Source organism: Paramormyrops kingsleyae, chromosome 14 (assembly GCF_048594095.1).
Source record: "Paramormyrops kingsleyae isolate MSU_618 chromosome 14, PKINGS_0.4, whole genome shotgun sequence".
In the NCBI taxonomy this organism is placed as follows: domain Eukaryota; kingdom Metazoa; phylum Chordata; class Actinopteri; order Osteoglossiformes; family Mormyridae; genus Paramormyrops; species Paramormyrops kingsleyae.
The window spans coordinates 29,996,046-30,022,987 of NC_132810.1; the positions used below are offsets into that span (position 1 = coordinate 29,996,046).

The 26,942-nt window shown below is 40.8% G+C and overlaps 1 protein-coding gene across 1 annotated transcript in view; it reads right to left on the bottom strand.

The window, feature by feature from the left end:
- Nucleotides 1–4,010: 4,010 nt before the first annotated feature.
- LOC111840261 (prostaglandin E2 receptor EP2 subtype-like) overlaps nucleotides 4,011–26,942 on the bottom strand; it is a 51,236-nt gene continuing 28,304 nt past the window's right edge. Inside the window, exon 2 of the mRNA XM_023804906.2 lies at nucleotides 4,011–4,184. Coding sequence (XP_023660674.2) covers nucleotides 4,011–4,184 — 174 coding nt within the window. The remainder of the gene's footprint in view (nucleotides 4,185–26,942) is intronic.

The following is a 26,942-nucleotide window of genomic DNA, read 5'->3' on the forward strand; positions in this document are numbered from 1 at the left end:
ATACAAGGAATATGGACTTTATTTTACGTTAAGCGTTTTCCCCTCCTTTGACGCCCATTATAAGGAAAAGGCTTAATGTAACTTAAAGTACCAAGACAGCCACCAAAAATCACCAAATTTCTCACACATATATCTGGTCATAAATACTTTCACCTGACAAAAAATCTAAACCGAAATACAAGGAATATGGACTTTATTTTACATTAAGCCTTCTGCTTATAATGGGTGTCAATGGAGGGGAAAACGCTTAACATAGTATAAAGTCCTTATTCTTAGCATTTCGGTTTAGATTTCTTGTCAAGTGAAAGTGTTTATGACCAGATACACTCACCTAAAGGATTATTAGGAACACCATACAGTACTAATACGGTGTTTGACCCCCTTTCGCCGTCAGAACTGCCTTAATTCTACATGGCATTGATTCAACAAGGTGCTGAAAGCATTCTTTAGAAATGTTGGCCCATATTGATAGGATAGCATCTTGCAGTTGATGGAGATTTGTGGGATGCACATCCAGGGCACGAAGCTCCCGTTCCACCACATCCCAAAGATGCTCTATTGGGTTGAGATCTGGTGACTGTGGGGGCCATTGTAGTACAGTGAACTCATTGTCATGTTCAAGAAACCAATTTGAAATGATTCGAGCTTTGTGACATGGTGCATTATCCTGCTGGAAGTAGCCATCAGAGGATGGGTACATGGTGGTCATAAAGGGATGGACATGGTCAGAAACAATGCTCAGTGGTAACAAGGCATGATGGATCCATGTTCTCATTCTGTTTACGCCAAATTCTGACTCTACCATTTGAATGTCTCAACAGAAATCGAGACTCATCAGACCAGGCAACATTTTTCAGTCTTCAACTGTCCAATTTTGGTGAGCTCGTGCAAATTGTAGCCTCTTTTTCCTATTTGTAGTGGAGATGAGTGGTACCCGGTGGGGTCTTCTGCTGTTGTAGCCCATCCGCCTCAAGGTTGTGCGTGTTGTGGCTTCACAAATGCTTTGCTGCATACCTCGGTTGTAACGAGTGGTTATTTCAGTCAAAGTTGCTCTTCTATCAGCTTGAATCAGTCGGCCCATTCTCCTCTGACCTCTAGCATCAACAAGGCATTTTCGCCCACAGGACTGCCGCATACTGGATGTTTTTCCCTTTGCACACCATTCTTTGTAAACCCTAGAAATGGTTGTGCGTGAAAATCCCAGTAACTGAGCAGATTGTGAAATACTCAGACCGGCCCGTCTGGCACCAACAACCATGCCACGCTCAAAATTGCTTAAATCACCTTTCTTTCCCATTCTGACATTGAGTTTGGAGTTCAGGAGATTGTCTTGACCAGGACCACACCCCTAAATGCATTGAAGCAACTGCCATGTGATTGGTTGATTAGATAATTGCATTAATGAGAAATTGAACAGGTGTTACTAATAATCCTTTAGGTGAGTGTACATGCATGCACCTTCACCTTATTTGAAGAAACTAGATGTTAGTTATCATGCAGCATTGAGGTTTATAACTGGTGCAACAGTGCATAATTGCTTAAATCACCTTTCTTTCCCATTCTGACATTGAGTTTGGAGTTCAGGAGATTGTCTTGACCAGGACCACACCCCTAAATGCATTGAAGCAACTGCCATGTGATTGGTTGATTAGATAATTGCATTAATGAGAAATTGAACAGGTGTTCCTAATAATCCTTTAGGTGAGTGTACATGCATGCACCTTCACCTTATTTGAAGAAACTAGATGTTAGTTATCATGCAGCATTGAGGTTTATAACTGGTGCAACAGCAAGAACACATCACTGTGTTGAACCCTGCGGTACCCCACTATGAACACAGGCCTATTGTGACATTGTGCCTCTAATAACTACTCGCTGCTTCCTGTCAGTTAACTGGTTTTCGATCCAAGCTTCCACAGTTCCTAAAATCCCTGCAGCTTTGAGCTTTAGCAAGAGCCGTTTGTGGGGGACAACATCAAAGGCCTTCTGGAAATCTAAGTAAATCACATCGTAGGCCTTTTTGTGATCAAATATACAGATCATTCCAATATTTTGTGGATATGATTTCATACAACACAAATAAAAATAAATAGTTCTGTATGCTGATCTATTTGTGATTTTTTAAAAACAGATCAGCTGCAGAACGAATTGTTCAAAAATCTACAAATAGGAAGTCAAAAATGTTGAGTTACCATACATCTGGGTTCCCCTGGACATGTCTTCTTTTTGGGCCCTTGTCCAAGCGTCCGGGTGGTTTTTCAAAAATCAGCGGTTTGTCCAGGTCTAGCAGTGCAACCCATATGACCCGGTGTTGCAAATTACAGTGGAGTACCAAGTGAAGGAAAATGCACCAATTTTCAATTTTTTGGCAACCACTCAGCATTTGCAAAGCTCATGTACATCCCCAACTGTCATGCTGCTCACAAGTGATGTCAACTTCTGGAACCTTTGACACTTTATTTTTGTTTTCGTGTTAATAGTGAATTGCATCATTTGTTTGAAGTTTAACAAACTTTAACTTAGAATTTTGTAACTTCTGTTGAAAAAGAGTTGCATACACGCATATTGTGTACATTATAAAACAAGAGTTAACTGTAACGTTTCCATATGTCCAGGTTTTCCTCGTTTTACAAGGTGGTTAAGGAAAACTTTCATATTCAAGTTAATATTCATATTCATATTAACTACGAATATGAATATTAACCTATGAATATCCACATATGCATATTAAGTTAATATTATGCATATAACTAACTTATTCATAAGAGAAGTGCTACCTGATTGGTTGGTGAATGTGAAAACTCAGATCCCCTAGCACGTCCTCTATTTCGTCTGACCAAATATGATAATCCGACACAAATGTTACATGATCCATGAATAGAAATGAAATGATCCACATATATGCAAAACCTGTTTCATGTGTGCAAATCACTCTGCATTTTTGTGGATTTGATTTTATACAACAAATTTTAAAAAATTGATATTTGTGGATAGTGAAATATTTCTGGATTATGGTATATATTTGTGGATTGTCTTCTGTAGGTTACAAATAATAAAGTCCAATAGAAACTTCCATATATTGTCACGGACTTGAGAATTTTTTTTTTTAAATGTTACAATTAAATATTTTTTGTGTAGAGCAATTGAAATTACCTTATCCTTAGGGATATTAAAATTCTTAATTATTTTTCGCATTTACGACATGTACTACTTACAACATACATGAATACACATATACATTTATATTATTTACAGATAAGACCATTACAGTGCAAGGCATGCTGATACAGTGCATAATCAGTCATGCTGACCAACCCCATTGGCGTCACAGTAAATATATATATATAATACACATTGATACACCATTCACTCACACATGTACAGCTATGGTCAATTTGGTAGCTCCAGTTCACCTTAGCATATTTTTTGGCTGTGGTGGAAAACTGGAGTACACAGAGGAAACCCCACGATGGTGAGAGGAGAATGTGCAAATTCCACACACATGGAGCCAGGGCAGAGACTCAAACCCTTATTACATTTTAAATTGTAAAGTCTTAATGCGTTATTATTTCTTTGATCACATTAACACATGCAGTATTTTGATGCCTAATTACTTGTACTTTTCTGCCTAAGCACACTACCTCAGTGTAATCTAACAAATGATTTAATAAATAAAAATCACTGTAAAAATCTTTGCAGCAATTTTGTCATCAGAAACAATTCTGCCCCCAAAATCATTGATACCAAAGCTGTCTGCTGTAGTGCTAGTTATCTTAATACTGAAACCTAACTTTTGCAGTGCTTACAATAAGCTAATCTCTAAATCTACGTAGGACCTTCCATTGATCTTTTTATGGTAATCGTATAATCAGGTTTTTTATGTTGACTGAGAGTGGAGCTACAGTGAGATGGCAGCACTAACATCTTACATATCATGTACTATAAAGTGTTTGTAGAAGTTCTTTTTGTGCACTGCTTAACCTGAGCTTTCTCCAGAAAGGACTTTAATATCACTCTTGTACATTGCAAGACAGGGCCCTTGTTAGAAAACGTAACACAGAAGGGCTGAGGAAGATGAAAACCCAGGGGTCGATAATAGAGTTGATGGCCAGGAATCTCAGCACAATGAGATCCAAGTGGTGGCTCTCTTTCCTCTGACCTGCAGAGTTGATATAGACACGGATCTGCAAAACATGAAAACTAGTTATGTGCACAACTTTAAAAAATAAATACTCTGCTTTTGCCTCAAACCAGTACTGTGTTTGCCAATTCTATACCATGAGCAGCAGTGCACAAATCATTTGTACCTTCATTCCAATTTCAGCAATGATATTTTTTACATCAGCCTGCACCGGCAGCGCAGGAAGGTAAAAATGGAGGAGAGCTGCGATAACAGTGAGTGGAAGGATGGAGAAGGTGGGGATTTAATTGATATTTGGGGAAATGAATCTGTTCAAGCTAAACTGGAAGGAACCTATCGTAATAGAGTTTGAAATAATTGCCAAAGAAATGGCACAGCGCGGACACAAACGTGGGTACAATGCCAAAGAAAAATAAAGAGCCTGAAGTCAAAGTTCAAAGAGGCAAAAGTCACTTGTACTTATGAATGTGAACCGTCAAGATAGACAAATCCGATCTGAGCAAAAAATCGGAATTGAACGATGTGGCTGGCAGTGTGAACGTAGCCTTAAGCTGATCGAAATGCCATTGTCATTTTTCAAGGACACAAACCTTGGAGAATAATTAAGCTTTGCAGCTTAATTAAATTGCAGGCTTGCCGTTTATTGTAGAAATGTTTTTTGGTGACTGCATTGAACCATTTATCACAATAAATGAATATGATTGTCTAAATAATACACTATTCCTTAATACCATTGAATGACTAAATGGAACTCGATGGGCCGAATGGCCTACTCTCGTTAGTATAGTTCTTATGTTCTTATGTTCCCATCACTGTAATACAGTAGTAAATGAAAGCAATTATATGAGCAGGCAGCTTTTACACAGCATTAATGTGCAGGTAGTGTCAGAACACTTCATTCCAATTCAAAGCTTCACTCTCCGAAGTGTTTTATTAGGTCCTACTTGTGTCCACTGACAAGATCACGCAAATGATCTTGCACCCATGGACTAGCATGTATTGCACTGTACTATACATAGTGTAAATACTTGTGCAAATAATGTCCGTGATGTATAGTTATCTAAGTGAATGAGATCGTTGGTAACTCACAGGAGGGCAGTTTCAGTACTGTGATGTGATTTAAAGCCAGATTGAAACATTTAATAAATTTCATTCACAGCCAGGAATCATTGTATCTGATTAAAAAACACTTTCTATTTGGATAGAAAAGGCAGCTTAGAAATTGGTCTAAAATTTGATAAAACTGAAGGATCCAAATTTCTCTTCTTGAGAAGAGGTTGTACTATAGCATGTTTAAAGGCAGATGGAATATTCCCCAAGCTAAAACTGGCATTTATCAGAGCAAGTACAATTGGCCGAACAACAACAACAACAAATTTATTTTTGTATAGCGCATTATCACAACATTACATTGTCCCAAAGCGCTTTACAGCATCCCCACCCAAAGCCCCCAGTGAGTAAGCCATAGGCGACAATGGCAAGGAAAAACTCCCTAGAAGGAAGAAACCTTGGGAGAGACCAGACTCAAAGGGGGAGCCCATCCTCCAGGGGCCGGCAGGGAGAGTCAAATACAGTTAAATCTGAAACACAAACGGGGAGCAGGCGGGAGATGACAAGCCGGTGCCACCGCTCCCTCCAATCGCCAGGCAGCCAGAAGGCAGGGAGCGTTTCATACAAGGAAGATGACACAGGCAGAACGGCAAGCTGGATGCACGGACGTCATTGGTAGTGGCGATGTCACATGTTGCAGGGTGTACTGGACATATTGATAGATTGAGGTCTCCAGGCAGCTCCCCCCAGGAGAAGTAGGGGAAATAAATGCAATTAGTCAAAGTAGGGGAGACTATAGGCAGTGCTATAAGGTAGTTGAGTGCAATATGAAGTGCAATGCTCCGGCATATATGGCTATGGCAGCATAAGTAGGAGGGAGAGGCAGGTGGGAATGCAGGCATGGGGAGTCCCTGAAATGTCAGCACTCCAATCCCACAAGCAATTGTGAAGCTAGAGTGACAGCACTGTCAATTCAGTTTATCCAAAGCCAATGGCACCGATCCCCACCCAGCTCTACACCAAACACTATAGGTTTAACTGGGAGTGGGAAGCTAGCTAGAGCTAGAACTAGTGTCCCTATAAGCTAAACTAAATAGGCGTGTTTTTAGTCTAGACTTGAATTTTGAGAGTGAGCCTGAAACCCGCACATCCGGTGGAAGACTGTTCCACAGCTGAGGAGCTCTATAGGAGAAAGCTCTGCAGCCTGCCGTAGCTCTTTCTACCCTAGGTACTAACAGATATCCCGCACCTTGAAATCGAAGCAAGCATGGGGGATTGTATGTGGTCAGCAGATCACTAAGGTATTCTGGTGCAAGGCCATTCAGTGCTTTATAGGTTAACAGTAGTATTTTATAGTCAATCCGAGACTTAACTGGTAACCAATGAAGGGAGGATAAGACTGGTGTGATGTGATCAAATTTTTTAGTGTTTGTGAGAACTCTGGCTGCTGCATTTTGTACCAGCTGAAGTTTATTTAAGGAACCAGACGGGCAACCAGAAAGGAGGGCATTACAGTAGTCTAGTCTGGTAGTTACGAAGGCATGTATTAATTTTTCTGCATCACGAAGTGAGAGCATCTTACGAAGCTTGACTATGTTTCGTAGATGATAAAACGCAGTTCTAGTAATACTTCTTATGTGAGCATCAAAACATAGATCTGAATCTACCAGAAGACCAAGATTTCTAACCACTGTGTTGGATTGTGTAGGAAGGCCACTAATGCTGAGGTGGTGAAACTTATTTCTTGCAGCCTTGGGACCAATCACCAGTACTTCTGTTTTTTCTGTGTTTAACATTAGAATTTTTTTTGCCATCCAGCACCAGATATCTAACAGACAATCTTCTAACCGAGATAGGAGTGATGTATCATCAGGGTTAACAGATATATATAACTGTGTATCATCTGCATAACAATGAAACCCAACACCATGATTTCTAATAATGTTACCAAGCGGTAGCATGTATAGGGTAAACAGTAGTGGGCCAAGTACTGATCCCTGTGGGACACCGTATGTGACTTTGGTGGCCTTGGATGATTCGTTGTTCACATGTGCATACTGATAGCGATCAGTTAAATATGAGCGGAACCAAGAGAGTGCTGTCCCTGTAATGCCAACCACACCTTCTAACCGGTCCAAGAGGATATTATGGTCCACAGTATCAAATGCTGCAGTTAAATCTAGTAATACCAACAGTGATATCAAGCCACGGTCAGAAGCCATAAGTAAATCATTCATTACTTTGACTAGAGCAGTTTCTGTGCTATGGTTTGGTCTAAAGCCAGACTGATATAATTCGTTAGTATAATTTTTTTGTAGGAAAGAAGACAACTACAACCTTTTCCATGATCTTTGAAATGAAAGGAAGATTTGAGATCGGTCTATAGTTTCCTAAAACACTAGGTTCAAGATTTGGTTTCTTTAGAACGGGTCTAATAACAGCCATTTTAAAAGGTTTTGGAACATATCCAAGCTTAAGAGATGAGTTTAACACATTTAACAGGGTATTGCTAATCTGTGGTGCGATTTCCTTGAAAAATTTTGTAGGAATTGGGTCTATGAGGCTTGTAGAGGATTTACAGGAGGAAATTAAGCTCAGGAGTTCTGGGTGTTTTATAGGAATGAAAGATTCAAAAGTCTCATTATTGATAGGCATAAGACTAGCAGGAGTCTGGCAGTCATAGGTAGCTAAGGACGTGCACTGGATGGTCTGTCTAATCTTAGTTATTTTACCATTAAAGAATGTAATAAAGTCATTACTCTTAAGAGACTGTGGGACTTGCGAGTTTAATGGAGAATTCTGTGTTAACCTAGCCACGGATTCAAATAGGAATTTTGGATTGTTTTTGTTCCCGTCTATTAATCTGGAGAGATACACAGACCTAGCAGTCACTAGTGCTTGTCTGTATTTAGACAGGCTCTCTTTCCATGCAGATTTGAAAACTTCTAGTTTAGTTGAGCGCCATTTGCGCTCTAGCTTGCGTGATGCCTGTTTGAGTTCACGTGTATGATCAGAGTACCAGGGGGCAGGTTTCTTATCTCTATGCTTTATCTTCTTAAGTGGAGCTACAAGATCTAGTGTGCTACGAAGGGATTTATCCATGTTTGCAGTCGCCTGTTCAAGTTCATTTATACACGATGCTTCAGATGTAAGGGTGAAGGACTGTGGAAGTTGTTTCATAAATGTTGTTGTAGTTAGTGAGGCAATGGAACGTCTGATTCTGTACTTTGGAGCTGTGGTCAATGGGAGGCTATACTGGATTTCAAACGTTAACAAGTAATGATCTGAGAGCTGAGGACTCTGAGGCATAATAGATACATGTTCCACCAAGATGCCATGACTAATAATCAAATCAAGGGTATGGTTACAGGCAATGCCACATGAGACATAGTGGTGTGGTATATATGTATACGGCATAAGTTGTATTTTACTGAAGGATAAGTTGACATGATAAAAATGTTTAGAGTAAACGGGGTGTAAGAAATGCTTAAGGTTATGAGTTTTGCAAAATGATCTTAAAGCCACATGTTATGTAGGGGACAAAGCTTTAGTGGATAATAATGAATCATGTAATGGTCCCTTTAAGACCCAGAAGAGCGAGAAACAGGGGCTGAGTCATGGCAGCCGACAGTCTAAGACAAGGAAGTCAGAGAAAAAAAGGGGAGAGAGAAGAGGAGACGGGTAGAGGAGGCTAAGACGACTCCACGTGAGAACAAAAAGGTATGAAGAGGATTATCTTTAGGCACTGAGGAGGACACAGATATACGAGCCATTGAGGATATCCCAACGCGAAAGAGTTGATATCATGGTCTCGAGTGGAGTAGCCTGGGTATAAGCAGTTTTGCCGGTGAGAGCTCTCCAGGACTTTTTGTATACTTTTTGTGGGGCAATGCATTGCTGAAGTCGGTTTGTTTTTTTTCCTTCTTCCCTTTTTCATATGGACTTTGATGAACTTTCTGGGACTCTGTGGTGGGGTTGAAGAAGAGTGTTTGTATTGTTTCTGCTTGATTACCAACATATTATCTGCTTGTTTTTTTTTTGTGGTTGTTGTCAGTATGTGCTAGATTAGTTAAAAAATAGACTATTGTTTAGACTAGTTAAAAATAATGATCGTATGAACCCGTATAATTCTTGTAGCCGCCTTTTTTACAATTAAAATTAGAGGGTAGGGGTCACACCGGGTAGATAAGGGAGACACGGATCCAGAAGTACAGGGAAACAGAGCTTTAATCAGGCTAACAAGTCCAGAGACGGTCAGCGGAAATCGTGGTCGTAAAACAGGAGCAGGGGTCGAAAGCCGGGGAGTCAGTCCAACAGGCAAACACAGGACGGGGGAACAGGCGGGCTGGACAACAGGGGAAGCCGGGCTCAGCAGGACAGGCGGGTCAAGGACGGGAGCTGAACTGAGGAGGCAAGGAATGAGAGGTAAGGATTGTACAACAGGCAGACAGGCAAGGGACGGGATTAAAGGGAGACAGAGGACAGAATAACGCTCAGTAAGGCTGTACATAGCGCAATACTTCGCGGTTTGTTTGTGTGAGGTACTCTCCTTATATTGAGGAGGTAATCAGTCCCTGATGCCCCGCACCTGTCTGATCCGCCCCTGTGGGCGTGACAGACGTGGGCATGACAGTAGGTTACATAGTGGTGGCCCGTATGGGGATTATGTGAGTTATTTTATTTGTTGTCTATTACCAATAGTTTGTATTTGGCAAAATAAAAATAAAAAAATAAATAAAAAAATGGAAGTTAGCGAGGAAGCTGAGTTTGACGATGGGGAAGTTGTAACCCTTCATACTAATGCTGGGCCTTTTGTAACATTTAGGGAACCTGTATCTGAGATATCATCTCTTCTAAGTGATTTGTATATCGAGGACCAAGAGGGTAATGATGATTTGGAAGGTGATGAATTTTCTGGAAATGGTCAGGGTACAGGGGTTAATGAGTTGAAAGAAGACATTGTAGGCTTATTAGGATGTGTGAATACCATTGAGGAGGATTTTAAAGCTTTGGAGAGTGCTTTTAACAGAGAGCAGAGTCTCAGAGATTATGTAGATCAGAGGTTTGAGGCTTTTGAATCATATGTCAAAACATCATTGGAACAGTTAGAACATAAAGTGGTAGATTGCTTATTAAGGAGAGATAAACAATGGACAAAAGAAATGAGTAGAGTAAAACGAACTAGCACTCCGGTTAGTAAATCCTCAATTTGGTACACTTCCCCTAGTGATTCAGAGCTTTCTGCTGTTTCTGGCAATACGTCTGGCGCTCCCACTAAGCCTCCTGTACGCCTGGAATTTCCGTCTTTTGGTGAATCACGGGATACTACAGACGTGCTTAATTTCATTGAACAGTGTGAAAACTTTTTATCGTTAAGACGGATGCTGAACTTCTGGCAACAATGGCAACAGTTTTAAAAGATTCTGCTAAGAGCTGGTGGATGGCTGAAAGGCGGAAAATCCATAACTGGGCTGAATTTAAGAACTCGTTCCTTTCTGCTTTCCTTCCCACGGACTACCTTACTGAAGTGGAGGAACAACTACGTGTCAAAGTACAAGCTCTAGATCAATGTCTGAGAGATTTTGTCTATGATTACAGAGCGTTATGCCTAAACTGGAAACCGGAGATGACTGAAAGTGAAATGGTAAGGCGCACAATGAACAATTGCAACCCTGCCCTGGTAAGCTGTTTAAGAGGAACAGTCCACACAGTGGAGCAGTTGGTTAAAGTCGGGTCCATGGTGGAGCGTGACTGGGCCTCTAAGAAAGACTACTGGGCCAGAGTAAACAGTCAGACCACCAATGAAGATTCAAGAAGGAAACAGTCCAGTAAAGGCACCTGTTCTACCCATTCTGAACAAAAGGGGAAACCCCATGCAGTTTTGGTTAAAGCAGAAACCCCTGCACTATTGATGGTACTCATAGAAACTCGGGGATGTCAAGAGGAAGCTGTGCTAGACACTGGCTGTACGTACACTCTAATGCAAAGAAGCTTATGGTTGAAGTTGGCCCGGGAAGGTGAACAACTAAACACGGAGAATCCACAGACCTTTGTTTTGGCTGATGGAAGATCTCATACGGCAGAAGGGAAGATCCATCTGGGATATACCTGGCATGGGGCCATTTGGACATTAGAGACTCACATCATGGCAGATGATGATTTAGGATTTCCCCTAGTTCTTGGGCTCGATTTCCTAACGAAAACACAGATTTAGCTTGATATGGGGAAGCGTTCTTATGGTTTGCTGATTCATGGCTGTTTCTTTTCTTTCTTGAACCGCTATCCAGGCAGTTTGGCCTGGTTTGTATCTGGTCTATCAGGAAAGTCAGCGAATTTGTATGTTGCCATGACTCCTTCATTCTTTCCTTTGTGTAAAAAGCCAACTACAACCTTTATGGCACAGGAAGCACTATTGAGCCATCCACCGCAGATGCAAGAGCTGTTTCAGGCTTGGCCTTCGGTTTGTTCGGCACAGATAGGAAGGACGAATGTGATACAACATCATATACATACAACAGATGAAATCCCAGTTCGTGCCAAAGCATATCGGGTGTCATTAATGAAGAAAGAAATAATTAAAGAGCAAGTGAGGCAGATGTTGAATGACAATATTATAGAACCATCTCAGTCTGCCTGGGCTTCTCCTGTTGTGCTGGTGGGAAAACCCGATGGATCCTACCAATTTTGCATAGACTATCGAAGGCTGAATGCCAAAACACCTCAAGATGCTTATCCCATGCCGCTCATCCATGATATTTTAGAGTCATTCCATGGAGCAGGCTGCTTCAGTACATTAGATCTGCAGTCTGGATATTGGCAGGTGGCAATGGATCCAAGGAGTAAGGCCAAGACAGCAGTTATTACTCCTGTGGGTCTCTATCAGTTTAAATCAATGCCTTTTGGCCTTAAAAATGCGGGGGCGACATTCCAACGTCTAATGGAAACAGTCCTGGGAGAATTGAGGGGTTGCATATGTTGGGTCTACATAGATGACATCATCATCTTTTCTGCCAACCCTGAGCAGCATGTAAGGGATCTACATGCTATATTTGCTAAACTGCACTCAGCCAATTTGACATTGAACCTTAAAAAATGCCATTTCTTTAAAGATCAACTCAGGTTTCTAGGACATATTGTCTCTGGGAAAGGGGTTGAAATAGACCCAGATAAAACCAGTGCCGTGACAAACTACCCCGTTCCACAGGATATGAAGGACCTAAAATTGCCATTTCAGGTACACACCGATGCCAGTGATGTGGGGTTGGGGGCAGTGTTGACTCAACAGACTCCAGATGGAGAAAAGGTGATTGCCTATGCCTCCCGGGCGATACGAGGAGCAGAACACAACTACTCCACTGCGGAAAAGGAGTGTTTAGCAGTGGTTTGGGCCGTGGAGAAATGGCGCCACTATCTGGAAGGCTGCAAATTTGATGTCTATACTGACCATAGTGCTTTATCCTGGGCTTTTAATTGTCCAAACACCAGCTCGAGATTGACTCGTTGGACGCTAAGACTGCAACAATTTTACTTTGAAGTCCACTACCGTAAGGGGTGTATGAACATTGTGCCAGATGCAATGTCACGAGCGGTGGCAGGGGATTCTTCAGGGACGACCACCTACGTATCTGCATACTCAACCCCTTACAAAACGGATTTACCCGTCTCTCTGGCTGAGATCGCACGTGCACAAGAGCACGACCCTGAAGTCAGAGAGATGCGAGGTAAGGTGACTGTTGGTCGACAAACAGAACGCATTGGTTGGGAGATAATACAGGATGTCCTTTATTGGACAATTCCAACTAAAGGGGTGGGCCTGAAGTATCAGCTGGTAGTCCCCACAACCCTTATTGGCGTTTTTATTCATTATTTCCATGATAACCCCCTGGGTGCCCACCTAGGCCGTCTTAAAACTTTGTTACGAATTCTAGAGGTGGCGTGGTGGCCCACAGTTCGAAAAGATGTCTGGCAACACCTCAAACAGTGTATTATCTGTCAGCAATACAAACCTGATAATAAGAAACCTGCTGGTTTTATGCAGAATACAGAGGTGGAAGAGGCAGGCTATATGTTGGGATTAGATTATCTGGGTCCACTGCCACGGAGTAAGAAAGGAAATATGTACCTGCTGGTGGTGGTGGATTACTACACCAAATGGGTTGAACTGTTCCCAATGCGTGACAGCAAGACTTCTCGACTCTGTCAAATCTTAAGAGATGAGGTATTCACCCGGTGGGGGGTTCTTAAGTATATTGTCTCGGACCGGGGTCCTCAGTATACTAGTCAACTCCTCTCAGATCTCCTGTAAAAAGTGGGGGGTTACACACAAGTTGACCACCAGCTATCATCCCCAAACCAACCTTACTGAGCGAGTGAACCGAAACCTTAAAACCATGATTGCATCTTATGTCCAAGATCGTCATGAAGAATGGGATACGTGGTTAACCGAGTTCCGGTTCGCCATTAATAGTGCCAAACATGAGACCACGGGGCGGACTCCTGCCGAGCTCGCTCTGGGAAGACAGCTGAAGGGCCCTTTGGAAATGCTTATCCATCAAGCGCCAGCTCCGCATCCTCACCAACCACAATATACCTTACTAGAACGGCAACATATAATGGCACAGGAGATAAAACAGAAAGTGGGAGTGGCCAGACGTAGACAAGCCAGATATTATAACGCCCACAGGAGACCTGCGCAATTTCTTGTGGGAGATTTGGTCTGGGTCAGGGCCCACCCACAATCTAAGGCCGTTGCCAAATTTTCATCAAAGCTAGCGCCCAAATGGACAGGTCCAGCTCAAGTGATGAAAAGGTTAGGTCCTCTTAACTATAGGCTTAAATGGCAAAACTCAGACAAGATAGACACTGTACATGTGGGAAACCTCAAGCCCTATTTTAGTGCTAATACCCTCTTACCTCCGGCTGGGGGGGGGGATCTGTGACAATGCCACATGAGACATAGTGGTGTGGTATATATGTATACGGCATAAGTTGTATTTTACTGAAGGATAAGTTGACATGATAAAAATGTTTAGAGTAAACGGGGTGTAAGAAATGCTTATTAAGGTTATGAGTTTTGCAAAATGATCTTAAAGCCACATGTTATGTAGGGGACAAAGCTTTAGCGGATAATAATGAATCATGTAATGGTCCCTTTAAGACCCAGAAGAGCGAGAAACAGGGGAAGTCATGGCAGCCGACAGTCTAAGACAAGGAAGTCAGAGAAAAAAAGGGGAGAGAGAAGAGGAGACGGGTAGAGGAGGCTAAGACGACTCCACGTGAGAAAAAAAAGGTATGAAGAGGATTATCTTTAGACACTGAGGAGGACACAGATATACGAGCCATTGAGGATATCCCAAAGCGAAAGAGTTGATATCATGGTCTCGAGTGGAGCAGCCTGGGTATAAGCAGTTTTGCCGGTGAGAGCTCTCCAGGACTTTTTGTATACTTTTTGTGGGGCAATGCATTGCTGAAGTCGGTTTTTTTTCCTTCTTCCCTTTTTCGTATGGACTTTGATGAACTTTCTGGGACTCTGTGATGGGGTTGAAGAAGAGTGTTTGTATTGTTTCTGCTTGATTACCAACATATTATCTGCTTCACCTTTCTTGGTTTTTTTTTGTGGTTGTTGTCAGTATGTGCTAGATTAGTTAAAAAATAGACTATTGTTTAGACTAGTTAAAAATAACGATCGTATGAACCCGTATAATTCTTGTAGCCGCCTTTTTTACAATTAAAATTAGAGGGTAGGTTACAAGTAGGCCCTACTACATTCTGACATACACCTTGAGTGTCAAGAATAGCTGTAAACGCTATTTTTAAAGGATCACTATCTTTCTACATATGAATGTTAAAATCACCCACAATAACAGCTTTGTCAGTACTGACCACCAGGTTAGTTAAAAAATCAGCAAACTCCTTAAGAAAATTACTGTACGGCCCAGGTGGTCTATAAACAATAACAATGGTGATTTGGGATGAAGAGCAAGAAAGAGATGTGCCAGCAAGACTAAGAACAAGAGTTTCAAATGTGCTGAAACTCAGACCACATTTCTCAGTCACTCCTAGGCTGGATTGAAAAATTGCAGCAACACCACCACCTTTGCGATTTGGTCGAGGGTTATGCTTGTAACTGTATTCAGCTGGAGTAGATTCATTTAGTGCCATGAATTCATTTGGTTTAAGGCAGGTCTCCGTGAGGCATATGGCACCAAGACTAAAATCAGTAATTATTTCATTTATTAATAGTGCCTTAGGAGCCAGTGATCTTACATTCATAAGTCCAAGTTTAAGTTTAAGCCCTGCATCACAGCTGTTTAAGCCCTGCATCACAGCTAGTAACGGATTCATTGTAATTTTTATTAAGTTATTATGGCACACACTACGGTGGAATAAACAGTATCAAAAACATCTTTAAGAAGGCGAGAACCAATACTATCAGAGGGATAGTATGTAGGCTGCAGCTGTTTTACTATGCCTGAAAGTGAGGAGAAAGATACTGACTCAAACTGATTAAAGACAGCAGAGCTCAGATAATGAGCAGAATGGTTAAAATCAGTGGAACCAGAGATTTTGGCCGAAGAGAGATTTTGTCAATAAGAAAGTTTAAAAATGAATCGCGAAGGGTGGATGATGGCACCAAAGGTGAGTTATTAACTGGGTTTACAAGGCAGTTAAAAAGGTTAAACAGAACCTGAGGCTTATGAATATTATTAGAAACGAGAGAAGACATATATTCTATTTTTGCAGCCTAAACGGCTCTCTGGTACTCCGAAAGGCTTTCAGGTAAAATTTATTTAAGCTTTATCGGAGCATCAAAGATGTAGGACGCATCTCCGGTTTGCTCCGTGAGTTTGTGATAACTGAAACTTTTCAACGCAGTTTTCTTTACATGATTTAATTGGTGCTCAGTTGATTAAAGCACAGGGACAGCTTTAGTTTATTTCTTCTCGTTATTTGGGACAACCATGGCAACTTTGCGAACGAAAACCGAGTCGAGTCGCGCAGGCCGCGTGAAAGCCTCGCACTCAACAGAGCCCGGTTCGCCATCGAGGGAGGCGGCGGGCGATGATGGTGCATGCAATCTTGGCCAGTTACGAGCTATGTTGGACGTACTGAAGAGTGACATTTGCAGCAAAATTGATTTGCTGTCGTCTGATTTGCGTGCGGAGATTTCGTCAGTGAGAGAGGAGATGAGACGTGCCATTGAGCCTGTGCAGCAAAAACTTTGCACTCATGACCAGCTTATCTCCGAACTCGAGCGCGCATCCACGGACTACAGTGACTCGTTAACTACGCTGAACTCTACGGTCTCCACGCTAAAAGTTCAAGTTCAGTTGCTAACAGATAAATGTGAAGACCTGGAGAGAAGAGCGAGGAGGAACAACATAAGGTTGGTTGGGGTGCCAGAGGGGATCGAAGGTGCGCGTCCGACTGAGTTTGTTGCGCAACTGTTGAAAGAGGTGCTCGGCCTGGATGAGGTGCCCCTGCTCGGCCGTGCCACCGCACTCTTCGACCTAAACCTAAGGATGGTGTACAACCAAGGCCGTTCATTATTAGAGTGCATTTCTTTCATGTGAGGAATGATATTGTACGTCGGGCAGGAGACAGCTCCCGGATGTCGCCTCTTCTTTACCAGGGCAAAAGATTGTTTATTTTTCCGGACTATACATCTGCAGTTGCCAAGAAACGTGCTGCTTTTTCGGACGTTAAACGTCGGCTGCTTTCATGTCCCGGGGTGAAGTATGGCTTAAGATTCCGTGCGACCCTTAGGATCATTCTGCCGGGCAGAGATACACGCAAGTTTTGAGGATCCGGCCACCGCAATGGACTTTGTGAACACAAATCTTAAGTCTGCGGTCTCCTCCAGTGCTACAGTCTGAGAATGATGCTGGTCGCCTGGTAAGCCAATTGGTTATCTCATTGTTCTTGATTGTTATGCTGTTCCCTTTTACATTTCTATTTGGGGCTATATGTATATGAGCCACTTTGAAGGAGTAAATGTTATTACTGTGTTGTCTTTATACTTTTGTGTCGCGAACTCATAGGAGCACTTGCCTTAGATGTTGTGGAGCAATCTGAATGTCTCTGGTATTTCTTGGGTTTTGCTTATGTCTTGTTTGGCAGGACGCTTCAGCCGGGGGGGGGGGGGGTAGTGTTTTTTTTTTCTTTCTTTTTCTTTCTTTTTAATATTGCATGGTCACCTTTATTTTCTAGTTATAATGTTACAGCTGTTAGACATTCCATACTACACTGTATGTGCATGCGCTGATCTATTTGTTAACGTAGACAATGTCACAAAGTCTTAAATTGATTACTTGGAACTGTAATGGTTTAAATAGCCCTATTAAGCATAGTAAGGTGCTCCATCACCTTCAACAGTTAGGTGCGCATATAGTTTTCCTCCAAGAGACTCATTTAGATCTCTCTAGCCACATTAGATTGCAGAGGAGATGGGTCGGTCAAATGTTCCATTCCTCATTTAGAGGAAAATCTAAGGGTGTGGCTATTTTGATTCACAGGTCTGTTCCCTTTTTATGTTCTAATGTTATCCAAGATTCTAATGGGAGATTTGTTTTTGTGACAGGACAGTTATATAACAATCCAGTAATTTTCGCCAATATATACGGCCCTAATTGGGATAATGAAAGTTTTTTCCGATTAATGTTTTCTCGATTGCCTGACATCTCTACACACATGCTTATCATGGGAGGTGACTTCAACTGCTGGCTTGACTCCATATTGGGTCGTTCTTCCTCTAGAACTGGTGCGCCCTCAAAGTCTTCTAAAACTATCTTGTCCTTTATGGATGAGTTTTCTATTTCCGATCCTTGGCGTTTTCTTAACCCATCCGGGAGACAATATTCTTTCTTTTCACATGCCCACCATACCTTTACCCGTATCGATTATTTTCTTATAGATAATCGACTTCTCCATTCAGTTCAGTCATGTGTGTATAACCCTATCGTAATATCAGATCATGCCCCGGTAACATTAGAACTGTACATAAAGGAACGTGATAGCCCATGCCCCCCCTGGCATCTTAACACACGCCTATTGCTTAAACAAGTCCTTAAATTTGGCTCTCACCTGAATACCAAGGTATGGAAAATCCAAAGATATATTCCGGGCAGCATTGTTCAAGGGAAGGAATTCGCTCTTGGCCAAGTTTACCTTATAGCCAGAAATGCAACCAAATGACTCGAGAATATCAAGCACAGCAGGAATTGAAATAGAAGGATTAGAAATATAAATCAGCAAATCGTCTGCATAAAGAGATACTCTCTGTTCAAGACCGTTTCTAACCAGTCCAGTTATACGAGGATCGGACCGGAGGGCAGCAGCGAGTGGTTCAATGGCAACAGCAAATAAAAGAGGACTTAATGGGCAGCCCTGATGAGTGGAACGAAACAAAGGAAAATACCCTGAATAAGTATTATTTGTTCATACTATGGAAGCCCATTTCTGCCACAAAAAGAAAAAAAAAATGTCATAATAACGAGAAACTTTCTCATTATTACGACAGTATCTCATAATAACGAGAAACTTTCTCATTATTACGACTTACTATCTCATAATAACGAGAAACTTTCTCATTATTACGACTTACTATCTCATAATAACGAGAAACTTTCTCATTATTACGACTTAGTATCTCATTATAACAAGAAGCTTTCTCATTATTACGACTTAGTATCCCATTAAAATGAGAAACTTTCTCATTATTACGACTTAGTATCTCATAATAACGAGAAACTTTCTCATTATTACGACTTAGTATCTCATAATAATAAGAAACTTTCTCATTATTATGACTCACTATCTCATAATAACGAGAAACTTTCTCATTATTACGACTCACTATCTCATAATAACGAGAAAAATTCTCATTATTACGACTTACTATCTCATAATAACGAGAAACTTTTTTTATAACGAAAATTTTTTTTTACGAGATTTATTTTTTTTTTTTTTAAACAACGAAAAAAAAAATATCTCACGACTTCGACTAAAATGACCTTCTGAGGGTTCTTCTGGTTCCGGAGTCAGCTCCAAACTTCACGAATGTGTACAACAAGCTGAGGTGACTGTGGCTAGAGTTATCGGAGTTATGTTTGCTAGGCATGTTGAGCAGTACTTTAAACGGGGCTTCACAAATAAAGAAATACTAACGTTGCTGAAAGAGTTACATGGAGCTCAAATTAGCAATCGAACCCTCGAGCGAATTCTGTGCAGACGTCAGCTTTGGAGAAGAAAAAACAAAACTGACGAGGCTGATGTGGCAGCATTCATTCAACAACAGCTACAAACATCGGGTCAGTCGCACGGCTATAGATCGATGCATCAGAAATGTTGGTTACATGGGATTATTACTGACAGAGAGACAGTTTGCGTGATACTGCGATTACTAGACAGTCAGGGAGTGGATCAAAGGGCAAATAATCAACTGCGTTGGAGAGTGTACAATAGCCGTGGTCCCAATTACGTATGGCACATCGATGGATATGATAAGTTAAAACCGTACGGTATTGCCATAAGTGGATGTATCGACGGGTTTTCCCGGAAAATAATTTGGCTCAAATCTTACAAAACAAACAATGATCCACGCATTATTGCGGGATATTATATAACAGCTGTTTCTGAAAATGAAGGATGCCCTACAAGAGTCAGGCTGGACCATGGAACGGAGAACAGTAATATCGCAGATATGCAAAGATTTTTTCTGACCAATGAAAATTTTGCGGCACAGTGCGTCTCTTTCGGCCCAAGTACTACTAACCAACGCACTGAAAGATGGTGGCTCACTCTCCGAACCCAGTGCGCACAATTTTGGATGAACCTCTTTGACACTCTCAAAGAAGATGGACATTTTATGGACACGTTTCTGGACAAATCGCTGATCCAGTTTTGTTTCCAAAACATGATTCAGGTAGGCATAACATAGAACACCAATCACACACAATGGCAATGTAAATTATGGCTATAAAATTATTGCACATACTCCAGTTTGTAGTGCAAAGCAAAACGATACGTGTACATTTGCTGTCATAATAATGTCAGGTTGTGCTGTATTTTCAAATGCATTATCGTAGCATTTTACATAACAGCCGATCTTAATTGCAGTCTTCTCGTGCGCCACTCATAGGTTAACATATAAGCTAAACATCGTCAATGGTTCCAAACTGCAAAACCCACATACCGAACGTTGAAGTGTTTCGCTACAAACACTAAACAACAGACTGTGCATGAGACGTTCGTTATTATTCGCACAACGCGAACGTCATTTATACAACCTACAGTCAGTCGGCGTATGGAGCGACTAACATTAAAAAACGTCTCACTGTCTGCCGCTGGCTTCCATCGTTTACTTAAAAGAGCCGAGGCATTTCGTTCACGACCGACAAATCAGCGGTGTATTGCGACACCACAAAATAAACGCCAGAGCGTAATATCCAATTTTCTAATTTTATTTTCCAATTCCATAACTTTTCCATGTTTTTCATGACCGTTCTTAACCTGTATACATTTATACATTACAATTCACGTATACATTACCATTACAGTAGTTGTTTTTATATGTAACCAGATTGCACCACCTTGAGGTGTAAATAACCTATTATTTCTTCTGTCTTCAGGAGGAACTGGATAAAATTGCGTCTGCATGGAACAATCACAGAATAAGACCAGTCCACAACTCGAGGTCCCCTAACGGACGTCCCTTACTGATGTATACAGTACCTCATTTATATGGAGCTACAGATTTCTTGCAGAATGTGGACCCTGAGAAGGCTGAGTTGTGTCTTGAAGACTGTTTGTTTAAAGATTATCCTTGTGATGAAGATGTATTTAATGTTTGTGTTGAACTAATGTCAGAGTATAATCTGTCTGTGTCAGATGATGCCTATGAAATGGTGGATACGTACATTAGACTTAGAGAGCTAATTATTAGTGAACTAAATGTTGAGTGATGTACTGGTGCTAAAAATGTCAAAGGAAATTGTCACATGGAATATATGCATTTATATTCATGTATACTTGAACGAGGATTTTCAAAAGTAAACTACAAAACATCAGACTCATTCTAAATTTAAATTCACATTGTACTGTTTATTAGTCCAAACACTGGAGTCGATATATTTCTTTTTTCTTAAATGACTTTGTTTTAATGTACTCCTTTGCAATATCCAATATGTTAACAGAAATAAACTGTATAAAGTGAAAATAAAGTGCACAGCACCAAAACATAAGAATTATATAAAAAAAATCTCAGAATAAAATGTCTAAAACATCTGAACATTTACATTAAACTTCTTGAATTCAAAAAACACCTGAGCATAAAATGTCTAAAACATCTGAACACCTGCATTAATCTGAATTAACACTAGCATTTACCCTTTTCTTTTGGATTTTTCCACTTTTCCTCCTTTTTGTTGGATGTTAACACTGTAAACAAGTCTAATTCAAACAAAAGATAAAGGTTCAGGGTGTCACGCCCGGCTCCGTTCGATCCTCGTGTGTGCCATGCCCCCTCATTATCCACGTGTGCTTCCCCGATTGTGCCCAGCTGTTCCCTGTTGTTTCGGCTTGTTTTGTGTATATCAGTCGGCGTCTCCCTCGGTTTCCCAGATATGTCATTGTATTGTTCCCGTGTTCGTGGATGTCTGGCTCACTTCGTACTATTAAACCCCATTTGCCTGTCAGTCCGGCTCCACTTGCCTGCTTGCCCGCTCGCCGACAACGCGGAACGCAACAGAATGACAGACCTCAATTCTGTCACGATCGCGTTGTCGGCGAGCCCACTGATCAATGACATATGCAGGTTCCTGGAGCAGCTTTTTGTGTGCCAGCTCTTGAAGGATATCTTCAAAATTGTTGGCTGTTGGCCCTCTCCTACAAAGGTAATTATCCAAAATCTCAAGTAATTCATCCTTGTCAACACTGTCAAAGTCTGACCGCCAAGATTTGAAAACTGCTCGCTCTCCTTCTGGAACAAACGAGGAAATTTTCAATTAAATCACTCTTGTTATACCCAGAGGCTGCTTGTTCCAAAATCACTGGAGCTAGTCTGACAGGAAGATACTTTTCCTTCCGCCATCCAAAAGCTATTATATGGCCAACACTTTCCCACTGTGATTGGCCAAAATCGTGACGAAGAAAAGGCACATTCAAAGAACTACCCATGGTGCACTGGTCATAAAAGTCATGCCAGAATTCAGAAAGACAGTCCCTTACTACTCCTCCATCATCATGCCCCATCTCAAAATTTCCATCTGGCAGTACAAGCTGGATTTTCACATTTTTGCCTAGAATACTTTCATCAGAAAAATGTAAAATAAGTTCAGGAAGTACATTTCCACGGTGAACAACTAGAATTCTAGGTGTTTTCTGACTTTCAGGAGACATAGGCAGTGTGTCATCCATGCTTTGCTCAGTAATGGTTTTTGACGCAAAAACCTGTGTTACTTGATATCAAATGGAATTAACTAAAGTTGTGGCCATTCAACCTCCTGTCACTTGTTCGTGGTAGACCCGCCTCAGACCATTATCAATGATGAATTTGCCTTCTGAACCTAAAGATTTGCAGTCTTTGAGTCTTTACATTTCCTTTTTTTTATGCATCCAGCACATTAACTAAGTGGTCAAAGTGTTAGGTTACCTTCTCATAAATATTACTTCACATGCGGTAAATAAACTTAAATAAATATAAGGTGGCCGTTTCAACATTAAAATGTTACATTCCTCTGTGGTTAATTTGAGACAATCTCACTCCTAAAAGGAGGATTATAGTTGTCACGTTCAGCTTCCCCGATCCTCCTGTGTGCCACACCCCACTCAACCTCGTGTGGAATCTCCAATCAGTTTCACCTGTTTCGTGTTAACTCATTAAGTTCTGTGTATTTAAGTCCGTGTCTTACGTTTAGTTTCAGTTCTGTCATTAACGTAGTTGTTCCTGTGCCAGTCCTTACTTCTCCCCCTTTGTTGGTTTTCCCCTCATTAAACCCCTTTCTTAATTCCAATTCCGACTCCCAGCGTCTCCTTCCCTATTGTTAATCCGTTCGCCCTCCGCTCAGTGTGATAATAGTAAATATTACTGTAATTTTAGTTTTAGTTAAATCTTACCTTTTCCCGTTCCAATTTTTCAATTGTTTCTTCCGGAACATTTCTTTGTCTTAAAAACTGTATCAAAGCATCCATTTCTGTGAACATATATGTTACAATTCTTTAGGATCATTGCCTGGTGGTGCAGTAAAATCACACCAATAACATAGCACAGTGGTGTGAAAAACAGATCAAATATGATGCGCAAAAAACATACCCGCCAAAAACGTAGTCGAAGCTTTGGAGCTGACTCCGGAACCAGAAGAACCCTCAGAAGGTCATTTTAGTCGAAGTCATGAGAATTATTTTTTTCGTTGTTTAAAAAAAAAAAAAAAAAAAAAAACGAATTTTTTTTTTCGTTATAAAAAAAGTTTCTCGTTATTATGAGATAGTAAGTCGTAATAATGAGAAAGTTTCTCGTTATTATGAGATAGTGAGCCATAATAATGAGAAAGTTTCTTGTTATTATGAGATACTAAGTCGTAATAATGAGAAAGTTTCTCGTTATTATGAGATACTAAGTCGTAATAATGAGAAAGTTTCTCGTTTTAATGGGATACTAAGTCGTAATAATGAGAAAGCTTCTTGTTATAATGAGATACTAAGTCATAATAATGAGAAAGTTTCTCGTTATTATGAGATACTAAGTCGTAATAATGAGAAAGTTTCTCGTTATTATGAGATAGTAAGTCGTAATAATGAGAAAGTTTCTCGTTATTATGAGATAGTAAGTCGTAATAATGAGAAAGTTTCTTGTTATTATGAGATACTAAGTCGTAATAATGAGAAAGTTTCTCGTTATTATGACATTTTTTTTTCTTTTTGTGGCGGAAACGGGCTTCCATATCTAACACATGCCATAGGGGAAGAATAAAACAATTTTATCCAGGAAATGAACCTCTGACCAAATCCAAATCGCTCCAATGCGTAAAACAGATAATCCCACTCCACCCGGTCAAAGGCTTTCTCTGCATCTAAAGAAGTCAGGGCCTCTGAGCCAGACGAACCTGGAGCACTGTACATGATATTGAAAAGTCTCCTAAGATTATAGAAAGAGTGTCTGTTCTGGATAAACCCCGTTTGATCAGGAGAAATAATGGAGGGCAAAACAGATTCCAATCGCATAGCTAATAATTTGGATAAAAGTTTTACATCTACGCACAGTAAGCTTATAGGACGATAGCTTGAACATAACAATGGATCCTTATTCTTTTTCAAAATTAGAGATATCGAAGCCTGGTTAAGCAATTTAAGCAGTTCAAACGATTCAATAAACATTTCAATCAAAATAGGTGCTAATTTATCAAAGAAAATCTTATAAAACTCCACTGGAAAACCATCTGGACCTGGACATTTCCCAGATTGCATGGATAGTGTGGCTCTTTTAAGTTCGTCCACAGTAATTGGCTCTTCCAGTCTCTGAACTGAGACTGGGTCCACTTTAAATAAATCTAATGAATCGAAAAAACTGTCAAACGAAGATGAATCTGTCTCTAACTCTGAGGAATATAAGGAGGATTAAAATTGTTTAAAATGGTCATTAATTTCTAATGGATCTGTTGTTAGGCCACAAGAGGTATGAATTTGTAAAATTTGATAAGAGGAGGAGGCCTGCCGTAACTGACGAGCTAAGAGTTTGCTGGACTTGTCACCATATTCATAATGTGAATGTTTAGCTTTAAGTAACAGGTCCTCCACTTCATTAGTAGTAAGGGTATCAAACTCTGCCTGAAGAGAAAGACGCTCCTTGTATAAGTTTGGGGACGGACAGGAGGCATAAACCTTATCAAGCTGACCGATACGTTGGCTTAATTCTTGTAACTTATTTCTCCTTTGCTTATTCTCAAAACTGCAATATGAAATAATTTCACCTCTTATGTACACCTTCAAAGTTTCCCAAAGAAGTAAAGCTGAAACCCCTGGAGTCCTATTAACAGAAAGAAAAAAGTCAATTTGAGTAGAAACAAAGTTGACAAAATCCCTGTTAAGTTCAATTTTGCCCCATTGCTGACTCGGATTCAGGAAGATTTTAATCGCTGGTCGTTATTGCCCTTGTCCCTGATAGCCCGGGTTAACGTGGTCAAAATGACTATTCTCCCCAAATTGTCTTATCTTTTTCATTGCATGCCAGTATTTCTTCCTCAAACCTTTTTTTCCAAAACTGGACTCTTTAGTTTCAGAGTTTATTTGGAATAAGAAAGTTCCTCGACTCAGGAGAGAACTTTTACAGAATCCAAAGTCCCTTGGTGGTTTGGCCTTGCCTAATTTCAAGTTTTACTATTGGGCAACAAATATCAGAATAATTCATTTGTGGACTCATCTAGAAGTGCAACCAGACTCTCCATCATGGCTGAATATGGAGTCAGTTTCTTCTAAACCGGCTTCATTGATGGCCCTCAGTCATACTCCTCTTTCTTTTGCACTCTCCCCCTATTGTAAAAACATTCTATACTCAGCAAAAAAAGAAACGTCCCTTTTTCAGGACTGTGTATTTCAACAATAATGTTGTAAAAATCCAAATAACTTTACAGATCTTCATTGTAAAGGGTTTAAACAATGTTTTCCATGCATGTTCAATTAACTATAATCAATTAATTAACATGCACCTGTGGAATGGTCGTTAAGACCTTAACAGCTTACAGAAAGTAGGCATTTAAGGTCACAGTTCTAAAAACGCAGGACACTAAAGAGACTTGTCTACCGACTGTGAAAAACACCCAAAGAAAGATGCCCAGGGTCCCTGCTCATCTGCGTGAACGTGCATTAGGCATGTTGCAGGGAGGCATGAGGACTGCTGATGTGGCTAGGGCAATAAATTGCCATGTCCGCACTGTGAGACGCCTAAGACAGCGCTACAGGGAGACAGGAAGGACAGCTGATCATCCTCGCAGTGGAAGACCACGTGTAACAACACCTGCACAGGATCGGTACATCCGAATATCACACCTGCGTGACAGGTACAGGATGGCCACAACAACTGCCCGAGTCACACCAGGAACACACAATCCCTCCATCAGTGTTCAGACTGTCCGCAATATGCTGAGAGAGGCTGGACTGAGGGCTTGTGTGTTCCTGGTGTGACTCGGGCAGTTGTTGTGGCCATCCTGTACCTGTCACATAGGTGTGATATTCGGATGTGCATGTTAATTAATTGATTATGGTTAATTGAACATGCATGGAAAACATTGTTTAGACCCTTTACAATGAAGATCTGTAAAGTTATTTGGATTTTTACAACATTATTGTTGAAATACACAGTCCTGAAAAAGGGACGTTTCTTTTTTTGCTGAGTATATAATCTAGCAGAGTTTGCACCATTTGTAGAAATGAAACTAACTCTAAATTAACTATATTGAAAAAAAAAACTGTAGCAATAGGCTACAGTCAAGATCTTGAAGAATCAAGCGCTTGACACTTGGCGCCCCACACTGAAGGAGGGGCAGTGACACTTTGGTCAGCACTGTTGCCTGACACCTCCAGGGTCAGCACATGAAATGTTCCCCGAGAGTAGAGTGGTTTAGTTTCTCATACTCGGCATATTCAGTTGTATGGCGTGTTCTAAGATGCCTAATCATGTTAGTGGTGTTAAAATGGCGTTGCTTGCTTCCACCTCGAGGGATTTCATCACACAATACATTGCAAACGGCTAACTTTACGT